Here is a 19,707-nt window from a genome sequence, read left to right on the forward strand (position 1 = left end):
GATCTAAAACGAAAACTTCTGCTTAGGTGAAATTATCAAGGTCCTTTTCCACAGGCAGAGAGAAAATCTTTCTGAGTTTGTGCAGATTAAGTGTCATAGCTTTGTCTAGGTTTTTTGTGATTGAAGGAATTGAGCGTGTTAAAGTTGCCCCCTGTTACAATTGCCCCGGTCTCAGTAGCCTAGCTGTCAAAAATGTAGTGGAGTAAGCTAACATTACAATATTTTCCAAGAAAATCGTACCAGTGCCATCCCAAACCGCAAAGACATTTTTAACTATCCATCAAAACATTTTTGTGATTCATTTATTTTTTCATTCATTCATCGTTGTATCAATTCATTTAATACAGTACTCCAATGATTTAGCGCTTCCCTAAAGTTGGGGGAATTACAAGAGACAGAGCAGGAGAAGCGGGGATATCTTGATTTTAATGGGTCAAGCTCCAAAAACACTGGATTCTAAAATCTCTAAAATGCAACTCGATAGTGTCTTTCATTAGACTGCCCCTGCCTCCTAAATGTCCTCTCCTTTCCAACCCTACACTGCCAGTTTGTAACACAAGCCCTCAATTAAAAATGTTAAACCTGGAGGCTGGAGCCCAAACTGAGATAATCCACATGATGACATCTTCAGAGTAGTTTTTTCCAGACATTGGAAAGCTCCCTTTAAAGCCACAGAAGATGTTGTTTTACAGGCCGAGTAGACCTAGTGTCCGTAAATTGAATACTTTTGATCTCAAAACAATCCGAATTCTTAAAGACTATCACGACTTATTTGAGAACATGGTCTAACCTAGCGTTTAACAGAATCTATCATTCTCAACCAAATTGAACATCTGTTGGCTGTTATATTTCACAGCAACGCCTATTTCATTATTGGAGGCTAGGTGTCTTGCCTTTATTGGCTCTTTCTACGGGGGGGTATAGATGGACCTGTCCCTGCAGGATTTGCTCCAGTAAAGACATTTGGCCTCTGAATGAAAACACGCTGCTGTTGTTTGAGTTAACCACACGGTGGCGATGAAGACCAGCAGGCTGACTGCCTCATCTACACTGCGTTTGCTGTGTCATCTGTGATTTTCTACGTAACAGTTTGGGATCCAGGTAATCTCCGGAAACGAAAAAAAGGGAATGAGTAGCCCAGTAGTTGAGTTTTATTCACTTTTATTTTATTCCAGAACATAGATTAGGCCTAAAGCACGTCAAACATCTTGGCATCGGGTCTCCACAGTAGTCATCCAGGTAGTAGCCATTTTATATGAAAAGGAGCATGTGCATCTACGTGGACTGTTTAGCACTGTAATTATACTTTAGCCAGTAAGTAAGTTAGGTATTTGTCTCGTGTGTGCATCAGTATGTTTAAACCTCACAACTTTGAAAATTGTATGCTATTTCAGCGGGGCAAGCGAAACTTTCCGAAATTATCCTTGCACTATATTCTCACTAGTGTTGATGCCATCTAGTCTGCGCCGTGGTGGATCATAGCCTACTGTTGAATTTCCATAATTTTCAGTCCATGTATTATTCACAAGGAAACTCTGGGCCTATGGGAATGGGGCTTGCATGATGAAGGCTAATTTCCCCGGCAGCACTGCCCCCTAATCTATCGGACCCCCCCTCTACATAGAGAGAAAGGGAAGAGAGGGTTGGGGGTGGAGGTTAGAGAGTCTGATCCACACACACACACACACACACACACACACACACACACACACACACACACACACACACATTCACTGTCTCTCTCTCTCTCTCACACACACACACATGCACTCACACCCCCCTTGTGGTGTTTTCCGGGATCACGCCACTGCTTCCACTTGGGATCCACGCAGCAGCGATATGGCTGATCATCACCGGACGGGACGGTGCTGTTCATAAGCGAAAGTCAGGGCAAATAATGCATTACTACAGGTCCACAATGCACTCACTCAGGCAACGGGACACTGCGACACCCCGTGTAACACAGGTGTAAGATTACCCGACGGGTTCACGGCAATCCGGTTGTGTTTTTACAGCAAAGTAGTTGGAAGAACTTGTCGCAGTGGATTCACCCCCAGCGTGCCGCCTGGATTACCATACACAAGTGGAACAATAGTCTGCAGCAGAAGCACTAGCAGGTCAGTGGCAGCAGTATTTTGGTTTGTTTATGTTCGGTTCCACGTTTCTTTTTTTCTCGGTCGTGTATTGACGATGCACACCGGGAGGACAAGCGACGATAGCCACGGTTGTCCTCTCACTTGACATTGCAGGTGGAGTTAATTTTCCGAGTTTTAGGTGATTTTGACTGGGTTATAACATTGTGTAAACGTGCGCCTGTGTGGAACTAATGTGGATACAGGTAGTCTTCAAATATCGCTGTAAAAATCCAAATCGCAGCAGGAAAATTAAAGTAACACCATAGCAGATAAAAAGTGATACCATAGTCCGAGTCAGATTTAAGTCCCTTGAGCAATTTATTATACACATTACAATGGTTTCAGGGTCCTAACCCATGTAAATCCATAATCGTAACATAGGGACACACTCAGAGGTGATCACTGTCCTATTTCCGTGGAGTTTCTGAGCCAGCATGGTGGATGTGTAACTTTCCTTTGCCCTGCCTGACTCTCCTCCTCCCGGATACTTGCGTCAGGAAAACAGGGGGCGAGAGGAACTGACCGAAAACGCAAAAGGCCTGGGAAGGTAGAGGGATCACTGCCAGCCAGGCCCGAAACGAACCGCCGAGTAATTTGCTTTGAGACACGTGATCATTTATCGCACGGCTGAAATTGCTGCCCACTTAATGTGATCTCTGCCCGCTGCCAGGTCTGGTCCCACGGGATAATGTCAGGACCATCGCTCGTCCGCAGATCCCGCAGCAACCTCGTGGATGTTCGCTGATAGCCTACCTACTAACGCCAACACAGGTTGAACAAGTATCGCCCGAACACGTATTTCTCAGCAGCATCTAGCCTATTATTATGAACGCGAAATGATTTGTCCATCTCAGTGTGGGATGTCCAGATTGAAAGTCACGCACACCCCCGCCAACGCCGTTGCGTTGCAACCTCACTGATAATCCCAGTTCCATAATAACCCCGTCTTATTACTTTATCTTATTTTAGGCCTATAACTGTCTAATTACCATAATGACACTTTGACTACAGTTTTGATAATGGCCTCGTTATATATTAGACAGACATTAAAAACATCACACAGAATTTCACGACTTTTGTAGGCTCTTTATATTTTTTGGTTTTGCCCAGTGGCTCTCAATGCCTGGTCTTATTTTCTCACAGTTGAATGTCCTGAAAAAACAATTACTATGAAGTTGCACAGGATACACCTGTACTATGTACACCACTATGTGGGGGAAATGGTCTCACTGACATTAATATTCTCTTTTACACTACTGTCCTGGCCAGCAATAATAATAATAATGTTTTGAGTAATGACGTTTTGGCTGGCCAGTTATTCAATGTTATCTTGTACCAACCTTCAGTGGAAACACATCATTATGATACTATTGTTCTACAAAATTCTGTCTTCCAAATGAACAATTCAACGATTATTGCACATGTATGCATTTACATGTGTGAAATGTGTTGATGTAATTATTAACAGTGGAACAGGGGTTATTACACTGAACTGCAATTTGATGATTTTATATAGCCTATCCGTGAAGATTCTCAGTCGTCCAGGTCATAGTTATCCATGGTGAGGTGAAATGGCAACTGGACTTGTTTGAAGATACTCGAAGATGTTTTGCCTCTCATCCAAGAAGTTTACGCCTTTGAGTGCCTTGCCCATGATTTCCACCCACCGTGGATGATTTTTAGTATGTATGTTTGCATACATGATATCGATATTGGAAAAAGTTATTGGAATCTTTGTGTGACACCCTTTGAGCGAGATATCCCCAAAATCACAGAGCCAGACACTCTATTTTCCTTCCTCCTCTCGAGGCTGAAAAATGGCACTTCAGATCTTTGGCCTTGTCTTTTTGCAGTCTTGTGCTACTCTTATTCATTCATTTTCTTTCCATAATTCCTTCTCCTCATCTAACTCCGGAGATGTGGGTGAAGCGTCAGAAGAGATGCGTGTGTTGGATTCTGTAGCTGGGCAGATTTATGCATTACTCATGCCTCCTCAGGCCGCTATGCCAAGCCATGTTCGGAGCGCCGATGAGTGCCCATTCCACTCTGCCTCATTGTATGTGAGTGCATGCATGCGTGTGATTCATGTGCCACTGAATTACAGAAGAATGCGTGTTTGTTTGTTATTTGAAAAGCTAAGATCGAGAGGTACAGGAGGTAAGACAATATCTGGCTGAAACAAAATCTTGGATGGCTCTTTGCCTTATAAGCTGTTGAAATCCTACCTTCTGTTCTAATTAAAAAACATCTGTGTGTTTGTACATGTATATGCGTGACAAACCTGCATCTAACTAGTTTTTGTGTATACTGCACCTCAGGTCCTTGGGTCCATTCATTCTTTTGCCTCCTAAAGAGGCATAATTGGCAGAGGAATCCCAGAGCAAGGCTGGCAAGGATTGCATGCAGCAGCACTGTGAGGCATCCCGAGCTCTAGAGGGCTGGAAGTTTTAATAGCTGACATGAGCATGTGAGTGTGTGCGCGCTGCGTGTGTGTGTGTGTGTGTGTGTGTGTGTGTGTATGGGCATGAGTACAGAAAAAGGAGACATAGAGATGTGAATTGTGAATTCTCACTTTTTCGCCTCTCTCTGTCGCCGTTCTTCTTATTTGTACCTCAGAGACAGAAACTGCGGTTCCAGGACGGGCCTGTAACCTAGCAACCAAAATGGTGTGTGTCTTGAATAAATCAGACCATGTTCCTCCACTGTCCTTTCTCATGGCGTGTGTCAGTTCACCTCACCTCCAATGCTACCACATCCACGAAACCACCCACACACGCATGTGGAAACACATGTGCACGTGCTGTTAACAGACACCCACAAATAACTTAGAGCAAAGTTGGAGAAGGTTTTATTTCTTACTCCTTTTGTATCAGTTACCCTGTTGACCTTTGCTCTTTTGTGTTTGCTCTGTTGCACAGCCAATGTTATACTCCTTGTGAGCTCTTCAACAGTGTACTGCATCAATTTCAAATGCAACCAGATCAGCAGAAGTGCTTGCAGTGTCTTTGAAGGAGTGATATCATCTGGAGTGCGTCCCTCCGTTTAGTGGGAGTTATGCATCAGAGCCGTCCGTGGTTTGCTGGGTGTTTGGTGAGTTTGGCCTGCACATGCTGAAGCCTGGAGCCACATGGCTCGTCCCACTTGCTGTTGCGCCTCTGCCAAGCCCTTCACACTGCCACGTCCATCTGCACCAGACAAGACTCAACATCCAATGCACATTCATAACACTTCATTGTTCCAGAAACTTTTTTTTTTACAATACACTTACGCACAAGAAAATGTCTTACATTGTCCTTAATGGTAAAAGTATCTTCCTGAATGCAGACTAGCCCTTTTACTTACACAAAGCTAATATTGTAGCATTACAGCAATAATTTAAACATACAGAAATGTTAATATAGCATCAAAACAGGGAGACAAAGCCATTAATAACCACGTTCATGCAGTTGGCAGGCACAATTGTTTAGATTTGTGCATAAATATATACATTAACATATAAATGAGAAGATATAATCAATGCACAATGATGGTAAAAGTTGGTGGGTAGATTCAATATTTCATAAAAATAGTATTTAAAAGCAGATGGGAAACATTTACAAACTAAGTAGAAAAAAGTTATTAGTTACATAAAATGAATGTTGTTAACTTATTTGTGTAGTTGTTTACAAGTCAGACTACACCTTATTTCAGCGTATTATAAATACAATTATATATAATATATGCCCCATGACCCTGCACGCAGGATAAGCGGTTGACGATGGATGGATGGATGGATATAATATATGTATATAATATACAGTGGTACCCTGAAGTGTTTCCCTCTATAAGCCTCTTGGTTATGAGATCCCCACTGCATTAGCTAAGATGACGACTGTGAAATTAGTCATTATTGTGCATCGCACATACAGATATGCCTGGGTGTGAGCATGGAAGTGTGTGTCGATGATAACACCCGAATGTGTTTATCTGGGTAATAAGCAGTGATTTATATAATCGGCTGTTCCAACATAATGCGAGTCATTTATTCTTGAAGATTCGTGGATGACGGCTTCAAGGTTGCGTGAGGAGAACCCGAACTCCTCGTCTGAGCAGGCTTCTTCTCTAGTGAAGTCTGGGAAAACATGCAAATGAGGGGGGGAGGGAGATTCGTTCCATACTGATAATCCGTGGGTGACGAATGTTATGAAATGAATGTGAGTTGCTCCTCTTTCGCTCCTTTGTTCCCTTTCGAAACTTTTTTTCTTGGTCTTGAAAAAAACGCCTCTGGATGAGGTGCGAACCACATCCAACTGGGCTTGTGTAAATTGGCAATGAGGCAATGTTGTTAGCAGAGGATACTCGCCTAAGTGCATCTTCTGGTGAAAAAAAAGCCAGTTGTCCTGAGTGAGGATCACTGAGTTTGAATTCCCTCAGAGCAGTGGCTGTCTCTAATAGGCCTGAAAGCCTGAAAGGATGAATGGCTTTTGTTGAAGCCTCCAAGGTTGGACACAAAGAGAAAGGCAGTGGCTGCCGTGTATGTGTGTGTGTGTTTGTGTGCATGTCAGCTCCAGCTCTCGAGCTCTTCTGGGTTAGAAGTAGCAAAAAGCGGAAGGGGGACAGAAATAATCTGCTATAGCTGCCTCTACCTCCAGGCCAGTAAAGCAGAGTGTAGAGGAACACGGCGTGCAAAGTGACTTCAGCACACAGAAATACACACATGCAAAGACACATTTACTGTACATACACATATAAACTAGATTCTAAATGCCTGCTGAGGGGCACTCAGAACAATATAGGATTTTGAAAGCTCACTGATGTTAAGAGGTATACACACGCAAATTCACAATACACATAGGCGGCTCACCGGTGAATATGGAGAGCACTTTGCTGGAAACACAATATGCGCGCACCCCTTTATTTCAAGGATGTGATGCTTCTCTCTCCTGTAACCACATGAAGTTTATACAGTGTTTGAAACCAGCTTTCCATTAGAGTTGTCTGGTTGTTGTCACATGGACTCTAGCTTAGGTTGGACTACTAGAGAATCACCCATAGATGGTGTGTATATGTGTCTGAATATGAAGAACTTTATTTTGGTGTCATATGATACTTTTGTCTGCCATTTTTGCATTGGAATACTGTAGATGACAGACATGTATGTCAATCACAACTCATTGGGGAGAGCTGCTCTTGTCAGAAACCTCTAGGGAGCTGCATAGTCAGCCATTTACACGTTTTTGGTTTTTTTGGGTCCATTTTTTGTTTGTTCCTCTCTTTCTTTCTCTCTCTCTTTCTGTCTGTCTCTCTGGGTCTGCTCTCTCACTTTGTGTTTTCATTCTGCAATGTTTGCACTTGGGATACATAACAATGAGACCGCACGCTGTGCGAGCAAACACAATCATCGGGAGCCCAAAGAACTGTAGAAAATGCGCAGAGGCTGCACTGCAGTCGTTTTACTGTACAAAGAAGATTAACAGGGCAGTGTGGATCTAGCTGTTGGTGGTTATAATGAGAACAAAGGCCATGATTATGATGACGGGGATGATAATGTTGGTGGTCGTCTCTCTCCCTCAGGCCTGTGGGCCCCGGTGGTGCGGCTGAGAAGATGGACAGGATGAAGATAATCAAGCGGAGGCTGTCTATGTCTCTACGCAGCGCTCGGCCCGTCGATGACTCCCTGTCCGAACTGGCAGAACAGATGGCCTTGGACGAGCCATCTGCAGCCAGGGACAATGGTGAGATGCATCAACAAGAGCACTCACACACAGGTATACACAAGCACCTTAGCAGATGTTATGACACAGGCTTACAATATGCATTTGGGGACCTATTTCAAACTTTGCAGCTCAAACACAAACTTAAAAAATATTTCTTGTGTGTAATACTTCTTACATCTTATACTGTGTATCTATATACTGCATGTAAATACAGTATCTCAGTGCATAACAGCAGAAATAGAAGGTGAAGGTAGGACTGGACCATATGGACAAAAATCTTATCACGATAAAAAGTTTCATATCTTTCAATATCGATAATTATCACGATAATCAAATTGTTATTTCTTTCGAGTTTAAAGGCTGATTTTTACTCCTGAGTGAAAGTTGAAGAAACCTGACGGTTTAAACTGTTCTTTATTATGATTACAAATGGTGAATCACTTCACAAATCTGAGGTTGAACATTCAAAACAATTATGATAAAATCTTTGTCAACAAATATGCGAGTAAAATTAAGTCAAAGCTTTTTCCAGTCCTTTTCTCAACAAAATAAACATCTTAATAAAAAAATTAAGTCCTAATTCATTCATGAATCAAGTGAATGAAATTATTATTGAATATTCATTGAACATTTGTTCTATTTATAATTATTGTTTTATTGTCCAGCCTTAGGTGAAAGTTTTTAAAAAAGGTAGCAAGGCAGCGTGTGTCGTCATTATAATGAAGAGTAATCAGAGTCACCTCCATAACCCTCTTGGGAGTCACACAGTGATTAGTTTAACTCCAACATCTGTTATGGCTAGAGTCTTACGACACAGGAGCAGGTGAACCACGCCATTAAAGAGCAGTTTCTCATGTGTGCTCCCACAGTTGAAGACCTTACGTCTTCATTTGGAGCCTTTTCAGCACATGAAGAAGCATTAACCAATGTAGTGGTTTGCAAATGATGGTGTAGGCGGAGAGAGTCAAAATAGAGGTCATAACTGATCATTTAAGGAGCTGCATGAAGGTTATGCAAAATGATGGCAGCAGATATTGCACTGTCCTTCACTCTTCTATGTCTTGCATTTATACTGAACTACTCATGAAATAATGTATTTGTTAATGCAAGTATCTCATGAGCAGTATGTGTATCAAACATGTTTACTACTACCCATTAAGGCATACAGACATGCAAACACAAAGCTGACACACACATACACATGCACATACACACGCACACGCACACAGTTTCACCTTAGCCATCTTAACCTTCATCATCTACACCCCATCATCAGCTTTGTCACCATCACTTCGCTGTTCACTCTACTTCACTAGTTAGTCATCAGGACTGAAAGGAGTAGTATGCTGAAAACTACACAGGTCTGTGTGTCCACAAAGCTTCATTATGAATTCAGATACATTAATTTCGGTTCTTTACATGAGCAAAAGAGAAAGTCTTAACACGAAAACACAAAAAGCAACGTCATTCTCTGAAACTCTGGGTGCCATCTGCTGGGCATCTTCCAGGATTGCAGGTTCCTCTTTGGAAAAATCTGACGTGTGTGTGTGTGTGTGTGTGTTTGTTTGCATCCTATTCTGGCTCCAGACAGAAACCAGGTCAGAACAGAGTGAGGGAGGTTGCCTCTGTTTCAGCATGTGCTTTTGTCTCCGAGACAAAAGAAAGTGAAAAGACAAACAGAAAGTGAGAAAACATGAAAAGTCTTGGTGTACAAATATAGCTGTGCTGTGTTCTAGGCTAAAGATGTTGGCTGGCTTTGCAGATTGGATACAAAGAGGGATAATGTTTGTGTTAGTTGTTGTTGTTATTCCTATTCTCATGGGCTGCAACATCCATACCTCATTTCACTCCCTGCCATCTCTACCCTCGTCCTCCTGTTTTCTCACCCCTCTCTTTAGTCTATAATAGCTTGAGCTATGTCAGTTTATTTCCAAAGAGGAAGAGAGAGCTGGATGGAGGAATTGATGAGGATAAGAAAGGACCATTAAATTTTAACCACTGCTCTACATCTTGTACTTTACTGTCTCTTGTTGCCCTTTTCCCTTGCTTTATCACCCTCCCGACCCTCACATCTCTACACATCTTAGTCAGACTGTGGTTTAAAAAAATAAAACACTGCTCACATTTTTCAAAGCGCTAATTAGAAGAAAAGTCAACTCTGGCGCTGACCTCAGATCTGTTCTTCCACTGTGTTCCTGGAGGGTGAGACTGTAGAGGAAATCATGTGAGGATTTTAGAGGAACATTAAACCCTAATGCTTGGGGATCACGGTGGACTTTACAATGTGGAGGAAATTGGGGATTACTTGAAAGCTAGGAGATGTGACATGTGCAAAATGGATTCCTTAATACTAATGAATGTCAAAGAAAGGTGGTGATACATGCATGCTGACAGGGTGTCACCATTGTTGATGGGTTGGGTTAAGGTGTTTTGTTTTGAAAAGGTCAAAAAGGAACATTTGTTTATCCAGCAGCTTAAATGACCTATAGACTTTCATTTTCGTCTAACAGTTAGCTAAATATCTATTGCAGCTCTTCCATAAGTGATTTGGTTACTCCCTTACCTCTGTGGCCTGTTTCCTTTATCAGTCTATGACTCAACATATTTTCCACTTTGCATGCCTCATGTCTCATCCACTTTATAAGGCTAATACTATTACTGTGTGCCACAACTGTTTCCTCTTCTAACATGAGAACAGCAGCTGCATTCCCACTTTTATCTACATTCTCATTATCTACTACATATTGTAGTGTTCCTTCATGTGCTGCTGCCTCTCTATGTCTGGCCTCCATGTGACCTTGTGTCATCCTTTTTCCTCTTTCTCTTTTTCCTGCTCCCTCTTCAACTCTTCATACCTCTCTTTCTCCCTTATTTCCTTTATTCCTGTCTCCTGCCCTCCTCTTTCTGTTTTGTGTCAACCTGCTGTCCTACTGAGCTTTCTCTTCACTCTCTCGCCTTCTGTCGCACTCTCTGCTCCCTCTGTTCTCTCTCTCTTCCTCTCTCTCTCTTCTCCCTCTTCTCTCTCCCCGGCTGTTCCTCTTCATCGTGTGTCTCAGAGCCCATGGTGGTGTGTGCCGCACACCCTCCCGCCTCCCACAGTGCTCCCTCCTTCCTGCGACAATATGCTGGTCATCTGGGCCGAACCGCCCTGCGCAGAGAGCCGGGTGGGGGGCTGGAAAGAGACAGAGCCTACCTGAGCCTGCACAGAACTGGATCTCTGGGTACACACACACACACACACACACACACACACACACACACACACACACACACACACACACACACACATTTACACAGCAATGCATGCACGCACCCATAAGCACAGAAAAACATACAGCTGGATGTGCTAAGTAAATCCATTCTTCTGCCTAATAAGTACTTTTACTTTTGATGCTTTTTTGGAAGTTTTTTTTAAAGTCTTTTTTGGTACTAATACTTCTGTACTTCTGCATAAAGGCAGAATGAGTAGGATTTGTCAGTTGTGGTTTGTAAACACAACATTCAAAGTTGGCCCCTCCTCCCTCAGACACCAGAAGCGCACGCCCAATGCTGGATATGACTGTGTTGCTGTATCAGTTCTTCAATGTTTGAAAAAAAAATACACTGCCAACAGTTATGTTAGCTATCATCAGCTTTATCAGCTCATTACAGACACTAACACTGAGTCTCTGATGATCAGCCAGCGGTAACTAGTGTGGCTTGTGTGCTAGACAGAAAGTGATTCCAAGCTGAAACTCTGCACCACAGACCTAAATGATTATTTTCATTGGATGATCACTACTTATTTATGTACGCTGCTTCCACATACACTGCTGGCTACTATTTTTGGAACGTTATATGTGTTTTAATGGAATAGCCAAAACTTTAGCAAACTAAGCTAACCACCAGCAATATTTTATCACTGAGGTATTGCTACTTTTACTTGAGTAAAACAACTTCTTCTGCCACTGAAACTCGCCACACTGTTTCCTGTATCATTCCTATAGTCCAGGCTTTCCTTTATCATTTTCTGTGTGTCAGTAGAGTAAGAGTAGAGAGAACTCTTTATTATAATTGTATCCTTGCATGCTTTAAGAATAACCTAATATTCAGCTGTGCATTTGGGTAATTTTACGAGCATTTTACTAGAGCAATGTCAAGCCTTGGCAATACTGCCACATGTGGGTGGAAAACACGCTAATATCATGTACAGTAGATTTCAAAGTTGCTCACCATAAATAGGAGTGCATAAGTGTGTGTTTTTGTGCGTGCATGCATGTATGTAGGTTTAAGTCCGTATTTACTGACCCAACATTTACTACCAATCTGGATGGCTAAAACTCTAATGACCTTAATCCAGCACACACACACACACACACACACACACACACACACACACACACAGAAATACAAATGCTCACAATCACCCACATGCTCACACACATTACTTTTTCATTCTGTCTGTCCGCATTATGTAATGGAACGTGTTGTCTGTGGCTATATGGATCCCAGTAATCTCATTTCCCACTGTGGCAGAACGGCTTACATCAGGAGCAGTGGGATGGAGTGAGGAAGGGGAAGTCAAGGATTGAGGCAGTCGGAAAGGGGCCGGAAGACTTTATTTGGAGATGGGTTTAGAATGAAATGGAGCTTAGAAAATAAGATTGATTACGAGGGACTGAGCGATAGAGAGGGAGAATTGAAAAGTATAGATGAAAGGAGGGAGTGAAAGGCAGAGTGGTAGGGGAGTGTTATTTCCACAATGGCTCTTTCAGGAGTCGTATTAGCTTTGTGCTGTGCATCCCCTGAGTCCTCGGCTGAGTGAACTGCAGATAGACCACACCGAGACTCCTTACGTCCATTGAACTTTGGCAGACAAGAAAACTAGTCTTGTATCAGGAGATTACAGTTCATTGCGATCTTGCAAGATGGGAATATGATAAAAATGGATGGATGGTTAAGAAAAAGGGCCAGCGGTATAGATGATATGATACTTGAGTTTCGGTACAAACCTTACTTTGATAGTGTGAACATGTTTTTCATTTAACAAAAGAGTCTAAAGTTCACAAATGTTCTCTTAACAAAAGAAGGTGCAAAAGAACTTTGTCTAAAATAGATGTATCTGTCTGATGGAAAAGATAAGTTAATTAGATTACAAATAAAACCAGACAATTGATGCCAGCGTTCAGCACTGGTTTTCAATACTCTCATCAAAACGGCTCCCTGACAAATCTCTGACACATCGGCGACGCCAGCCAGATATCTAGCATGCCAAATATCTGAAAGAGTCGGCCGACTTGACATCCACATCCAGCCAATGAGAGCAGGCAGCTGGCAGAGCAGGCAGCTACTTTTTCACCGCAGAACTTTTTACTTTTTACTCACCTCTAGCTCTCTCTGTAGCACAGACGATCCCTGCTACCTGCGTGTGCTAATCCATTCTTTCACCCATATTCTTTGTCTTTATAATTGCTCTCTTTATAATAACAAACAACAGCTGTTTCAATGTAGGTTCGCGTAGTTTCACATTTCACATGTTTTTTCTTGACAAAACGTGACTTGGAGACCAGCGTCAGGTGACACATACGCTATCAGCTTGTGATGTGTGTGACCCCCTGTCACCGATCAGTCACGTAATGTGAACGCCAAAATGACTTCAATCTGCCGACGCTAAAAGTCTTGTAGTCTGCACGAGCCTTGAGTAGTGGTATTGATCTTACACTCGGCAAGAAAGCGAACAAGGGTATTCTACAAAATGTAAAACTATTCTTTAAACACGACAAATATTAGAACACGAGAGTGAATCAGAACTATGCTTGTGGCAAGGCCAAAATGTACCAAAGGACCAATGTACTGTTGGTCTGGCAGAGTGACTTCATACTGTGAAATCCAGAGCTGTGTCTGAGCTCAGAAAAGCCCTAAAAAGGACGTTGCCTGACTCAGAACCTAGAATAGATGCTATTCTATTATTAAAATCATGATAAGGTATAGTTTGAAATGTTGAGAGGTACTCTGTGTGTGCGTGTGTTTCCCGCTGGTTGGTCTCGCTGAGTCACTGTGTGCCACTCAGCAGTCAGAGCACATCGCACCCTTTAATAGAGTGACATGATGATGCAATCTCTCTTTCCTGCTGCACTAAAGAGATTGCCCACCCTTTCTCTTGCTCTCCCTTTCTTTTCTAACTAGCTCTCTCTATCCACAGGAGTGCTCAGTTATGTGCACTTTTCCTCTGTGAACCCAAATGCGGTGTTATTATGTGTATGTTAGAGGAGTTCGGCCAGTGGCCAGAGCCAGAGAGCTTTTACAGGTTTGTGATTCATCTGTTGCTAACTGGGCCAACACCCACTCCTACCACACTGTACTTACAGTGAGGAAAGAGGAGCACTGCACTTTTCGGGGGGGGGTTTTGCTTTTCACCACTACCTCATCTCTTTCTCCCTGTGAAGATCTGTAGTTACACTGTTGAGGATTAGTCGGCCCTCCTGTCTGTTTTACCGAGAAACAGGACTCGGCTAAAAGCTGCCTTCTCTTCTCAAAACCCCATCACAGGCTGCTATTTCTGATACTGTCTCAGATGTCTCCTCTCGTTCTTTTCTTCCCTCTGTCTCTTTCTCTGTACATCCATCAAATACTATATTTAACCTCCAGATAAAACTAGAATGGGGCAAAGATAAAAGACGGAAAACCTTTTCAGACCACCCTTATCTCTCCCTGTGTATTGTACACATGAGAGACCTTGTCTCTGCCAGGGTTTTAATGTAATGCATTAACACTGCAGTAATCGCCATAGCCTTCTCCCTCACTCTCTACACTCTCAGCCATCCATTTGCACACACTAACCCTCTTCGCTCACTCCCAGATTGGATTTAATAAGAACAATGGAGTGGATTCCTTTTATGTAGTTGGTCTTGTAGGCTTTTTGTGCGCATCATGGACGCTCGCTGTTACACCAGCCTATGCTTGAGGCGAAGATGATGTTGCTAAAGAATGCTGGTGATTTTCAGAGCTATATAGGAAAGGAAGTGGATGGGTGAGCCATTGGGGACCAGCACATAAGGAGCCAGTAGCTGACAGTAGGCACTCCGGTCCCAGTAATTGAATAATAAGATTCCTTAGATGCAGATAAAAGGTTTAGAGTTAATTACTGCAGTCTCCCTCCCTCCAGCCTTGCGAGTGCATTCCTACACGTGTGTGTGTGTTCCTCATGTTATATGCACTTTGATTTTTGATTTTGTCTCACCAGTCTTGAGGCAGACAGAGGTATTAATGGTAATTTATGGTATATTTTAATTGGAAGCTCAAATGTAGCCAAACATATATGACAATAAAGATGGTTAAAGCAACGTGGCAAGGAAAAGTGACAGTGGGTGAGACCTTGAAGGGAGTTAAAAAGGTGGCTGCAGTGCAAGGGAGAGAGAGAGAGAGAGATCTTTGATGTGTACAGTTGCACTTGTGAATACAAAGAAACAGGGAGACAGTGATGGGTGGAGGGCTGAGTGGTGAGCTTTTGTCCTTGACTTTTAAGCTCAAGGGTGTAGCACTCTACATCAATATATGTCTATCAATGCACCGTAAATGGCATTACTCTTTACTTCAATCTAATTTAAAGTATAGAGTAATGGGCCCAAAGAAGACAATCGTAAGTGCAGTTAAGGTACAGTAGTTGAAATGAACACTGCACGCTTCCCAAATATTTGTTTTTAATACACCTTCAACACCTAGATAGTACAAAAATGTTTTCAAGATGTGTTAAGTAGACAGTATGCCAACGATCCCACATATTTGCTTATCTAAGCCAATTATACCATTAAGTTATTTTATATTATCTTATAATTAAGTACATCGTTATTGACATGTAGGGCGTGAGAGCTTTTCTGACTTAGTGTGTTTTGTTAGTGATAGCCTAAAAGACACCCTGGTTATTGACACAAAGGGAGAGGTTAGGCTTTATCTCACAGCTGCCGAGCACATTTGAGGAACCATTTTTCAAAGTGGTGATCCGATTTGATGCTTTATCTTGCTGACATTTTGTATGCAGTTGCCATTCAACACATTCATGTTCTATAAACACTTTTTTAAGTTAGTTTCTGTGGTGTTATGGTCCATGGAAACAGAGAAAGAAGAAGAGTGAAATATGTATGCGTACACATGAAATGGCGGTGATATTGAAGAACTGAACAGCCAACACACTGGTATTGGTAACATATTTCTCAAAAACACACTACACCTGGATTGTCCTTTAAAAATGATACTTCCATCTGACAGTCTTTCTCAAAAAAACCCCACACTGGATTATCTTCTGAATAAAACACATGTACTTTAAAGGTTCTGTGAAATGTGCATTTGAATTTCCTGGATACTGTTATTTCCAGTGCTGGAAGAGGTATTCAGATCATTCCCTGAAGCAAAACTGGCAATTTTACCATACTGTAAAAAAATCTCCATTGCTCCAAGTAAAAGTTCCACATTAAAAATTCATGTAAAGTACTCATTATACAGTCACTTTTGTATGATTATAATATTGGATCATTAGACTATTATCATATACTTTGTTTGATCATATGTTTTGTATGTAAAATACAAATCTGAAATGTAACCACTAGCTATCTCTGTTAAATAGAAGAAGGGAGAAAGAGGAAGGTGGAGAGAATGTAGAAGAGGGGGAAGATGGGATGCCAGGATGCCAGAGGCGTCACTCAAAAGCCTCAGGGTTTCAATTTCTACGCTAGGGAGTGATAAGGACGAGGAGGCAGAGGGTGGAGAGGAGGGAAGGAGCAAGAGAGAGGGAAGGTGAACGAGATGGAGCGATGGAGGAGGAGTGCAAGAATGAGCCTGATCAGGCGGAAAATGTTGTCATTGGCTCCTAAATAGAAAGAGATTGTACTGTATATTCAACACCATCTCTGTACCCAGACAGAGATAGGCAGAGCGAGGGAGGGAGGGAGAGATAGAGGCAGGAGGAGGGAGAGAGATATAGAGATTGGTATCACAGGGAGGAGAGTAATAGCAAGGTGAAGGGAGGGAGCAAGAGGACTAACAATGCTGAAAGCCCTTATAGGGGCGCTAGAGGCAAGTAGGGAGCGATCGAGAGAGGGAGTGGAACGAAGGAGAGCAGCTCAACAGCCTGGATAGAGTGGTGTGCTTAATAACAGTGGAAGACCAGGAAGGACAAAGGGAGGAGAGCTGAGAGAAGGAGAAAAACATCAGGGACTGGGAATGAAAAAGTAACAAGAGAAAAGGAAAGAGGTCAGATAGTTGAAGACCAGACAGACGAAAGTGTTTTTTTTAACTAGGAGGATCTGTAAGTTTGGGTCTCTGCACCTGTGTGTGTGTGTGTGTGTGAGTGTGTGTGTGCGCTTCATGTAGATTGAGACATCACACTTGTTATTCCGAGATGACAGGGTGTAACAGTTTCCAGATTGTGTGTGTGTTGGACTGTCTCTGCAGCGTTTTGCCTACCTGCACGGCGTTTGACCTTCCTTAGTCAGCAAGCACAGTGTGACTGCAGAGAGAAAAAGGAGAGGTGGAGAGAGGGAGTGTCTACGGGAAAAGAGAGAGAGAGAGAGCGCGTTAAAGTGGAGTAGTAGCCGAGGGAGTTGTTGCATTGTGATTAGTGTGCCTGTGCAGTCTGCACTGTCCTTCCCATGTAAGACCTGTTCTTTACTGCAAGGGGTTCTTCTTGAGATACAGCCTTGAAGATTGGATTTTTCTCACAGAAAGCTTTGACCCTCAATCAGCTGTCTTGAAGCCTGGGTCCCACCCAGACTTGTTGACTGGACATACACCAAGACTGGACTGAAGTGGTTTCAACTCCTCGACAGGGCCCGATTATTTTTTTTCTGTCTCATTTTGAAATGTATTTTTAAATTTTTAACCGCACTTTTGACTGTAGTGCTTTGAATCCTCTGAAACAATGGACATGTCAGGCAACCCCCAAGGGTGCTCTGCTCGGCCTCCCAGCGTGGGAGACTCAAGGACTGGTGAGAATAGAATAGGAGAGGGGATGAGAATGGGGGAGCGAGACACCCCACTGAGGCTGTCACCTTTCCGTATGCTTCGAGTGCTGGACTCATGCCGTCCTCCAGGAAACCGTATTGGTAAGTCTCAGCACTCTGACCTCCATTATCAAGTTCATCTACATCCTGATCCTGCCTTTAATCCGATCCGGTTTGAGTTCCAAAACTATACTGATGACAGAAGACAGCAGTTTTTAGCAGTTTTTTGTAGCTAAAATGTTGTTCAGTAGATGATACTATAAGTAACTCTACATCTTTATTCCATATCAACGCCTAGAATAGCTGTATTACCATTGCAATAACACATGTAACATGTTTATATGTACTGATTTCTCTCTGTTGAACATTAAAAATAAAGATCAAACGTTGGTCCTAAGGTTTTATTAGATACAATAAGATGGATTTATGTCAAGTAGCTTCCTACATTTTAAATGTATCAGTTTCAGAAAATTATTTCCTATATGTGAAGATTAGAGATGCAGTGGGTTGGCCCAGGGCAGTGTGAGTGGGTATCTTCAGGGATCCTATGGACTCCTTAGAGAAGTGAAGTAAGCCCTTGAAGTTCTTTTGAATATTTTATTCATTTGCTTGTCAGCACAATGACTGCAGCATCTCTGTTCCCCCTGCTTATGTCAAATTTAACCAATCCTGCTGTCCTTTGCTTAAGAACCTTTTTGACAACATCTGGCCTAAGAGCAAAAAGAAGATGTAAAATTATTCAGTTCAACCCCAGGAATAATCGTGGGTAATGCATTGGAGGTGGACAGTGACTATTAATTTTACCAGCGCAACCTTGAGAAACTCACTGAACTTGATGTCTGGCCCTGCTGAGGGAGTGCTTATAACAAAAAATTCCCAAGATTTCCATTACTCTTTGAAGGGCTCTTGAAGCAAATCTTAAATTTACTTTACCTCTTTTAACATCCTTTCCACTGGCTTTCCAATCATTTTCTGAGGCACTGCCAATATGTACCGGAGATGGATTTCCAGCTAAGTGGAGTACATGCAGAGTTGGGCGAGGTAAGGGTAGTCCTAAAGCAACCACTCATCCTGCCAAACGTGCTAGCAGGGAGTCAGCAATCCTAAGTAGGACAGCCTGGCTCCACACGGGCAGGCAGTGGTAGCTCATGACATTTGTTGTCTGTTCTTAGTCTGCTATGGAAATAGAGCAGAAAGAACCTGCAGGAGACTGGAAATAAATGCCCTGTGTAATAAGGAAGTACGCGTGGGTGGACTTGCGTGTTCTTTTTGAGGAGAGAAAGTGTGTTGGGGAATCTTGTGTATGAGAGACAAATGCACATACTGCATGTTTTTAACAGGACCGTATCGTGTCACATTGTTTCAGGGTGTAGGTAATGGAATTTCCCTTCCAGGTCAGTCATCTTGAGCCACCCGCATCTGCTTGACTGTTTACACAAACAGACAAGATCAGGACCTCTACGAAAGTGAGAAAGACCTGTGACATAATAGCAGTACTGGATACTTACTCGTGAGTGTGCGGACATGTGTGTGCGTCTGTCAGTATGTAGATATCCTGGATCAATTTCCCCTCACTCTGGTGTCACTTACCTTGAGTTTAATGTTTCCCCATCAGGGTTGTGAAGGCTGATTCCTGATATGACTACTGACTGCTCAGTTTTCTTAGCAAGCTATTCTCTATGCATACTCTGTTTTCTTGTGTCTGGCTTTGAGGCCACAGGCAGTGCATCAGACTTGGAGATTGAAATGACTACGAAGAGGTTTACTAAGCATTTACACAGATGGATTGTGTTTGGGTTGGGTTTCACTAATGACCATGTGCTTCTTTTGTCAACAGATAGTTATACCAACGGACAGATGTAGGCTGAAATTAGCAGCTGTGATCGACACAGGTAGCTGACT

At 42.6% G+C, this 19,707-nt stretch overlaps 1 protein-coding gene across 11 annotated transcripts in view; it reads left to right on the forward strand.

Annotated features, from left to right (window-relative positions):
- Window positions 1-19,707, forward strand: part of LOC123974805 (cyclin-dependent kinase 17-like) — a 41,682-nt gene that overhangs the window by 1,673 nt on the left and 20,302 nt on the right. For 2 of the 11 annotated variants that reach the window (XM_046055722.1, XM_046055731.1), the window contains exons 1-3: window positions 4,580-4,602; window positions 7,689-7,849; window positions 10,888-11,052. In XM_046055722.1, the coding sequence (XP_045911678.1) occupies window positions 4,595-4,602; window positions 7,689-7,849; window positions 10,888-11,052 (334 nt within the window). In that variant the 5' untranslated portion in view covers window positions 4,580-4,594. Of the gene's footprint in view, window positions 1-1,050; window positions 1,240-2,015; window positions 2,118-4,579; window positions 4,603-7,688; window positions 7,883-10,887; window positions 11,053-17,024; window positions 17,908-19,707 lie in introns of those variants that run through there. The other 9 variants (XM_046055723.1, XM_046055724.1, XM_046055727.1 and 6 more) reach the window with 9 other exon arrangements.

Source organism: Micropterus dolomieu, linkage group LG08 (genome assembly GCF_021292245.1).
Source record: "Micropterus dolomieu isolate WLL.071019.BEF.003 ecotype Adirondacks linkage group LG08, ASM2129224v1, whole genome shotgun sequence".
NCBI classification, from domain to species: domain Eukaryota; kingdom Metazoa; phylum Chordata; class Actinopteri; order Centrarchiformes; family Centrarchidae; genus Micropterus; species Micropterus dolomieu.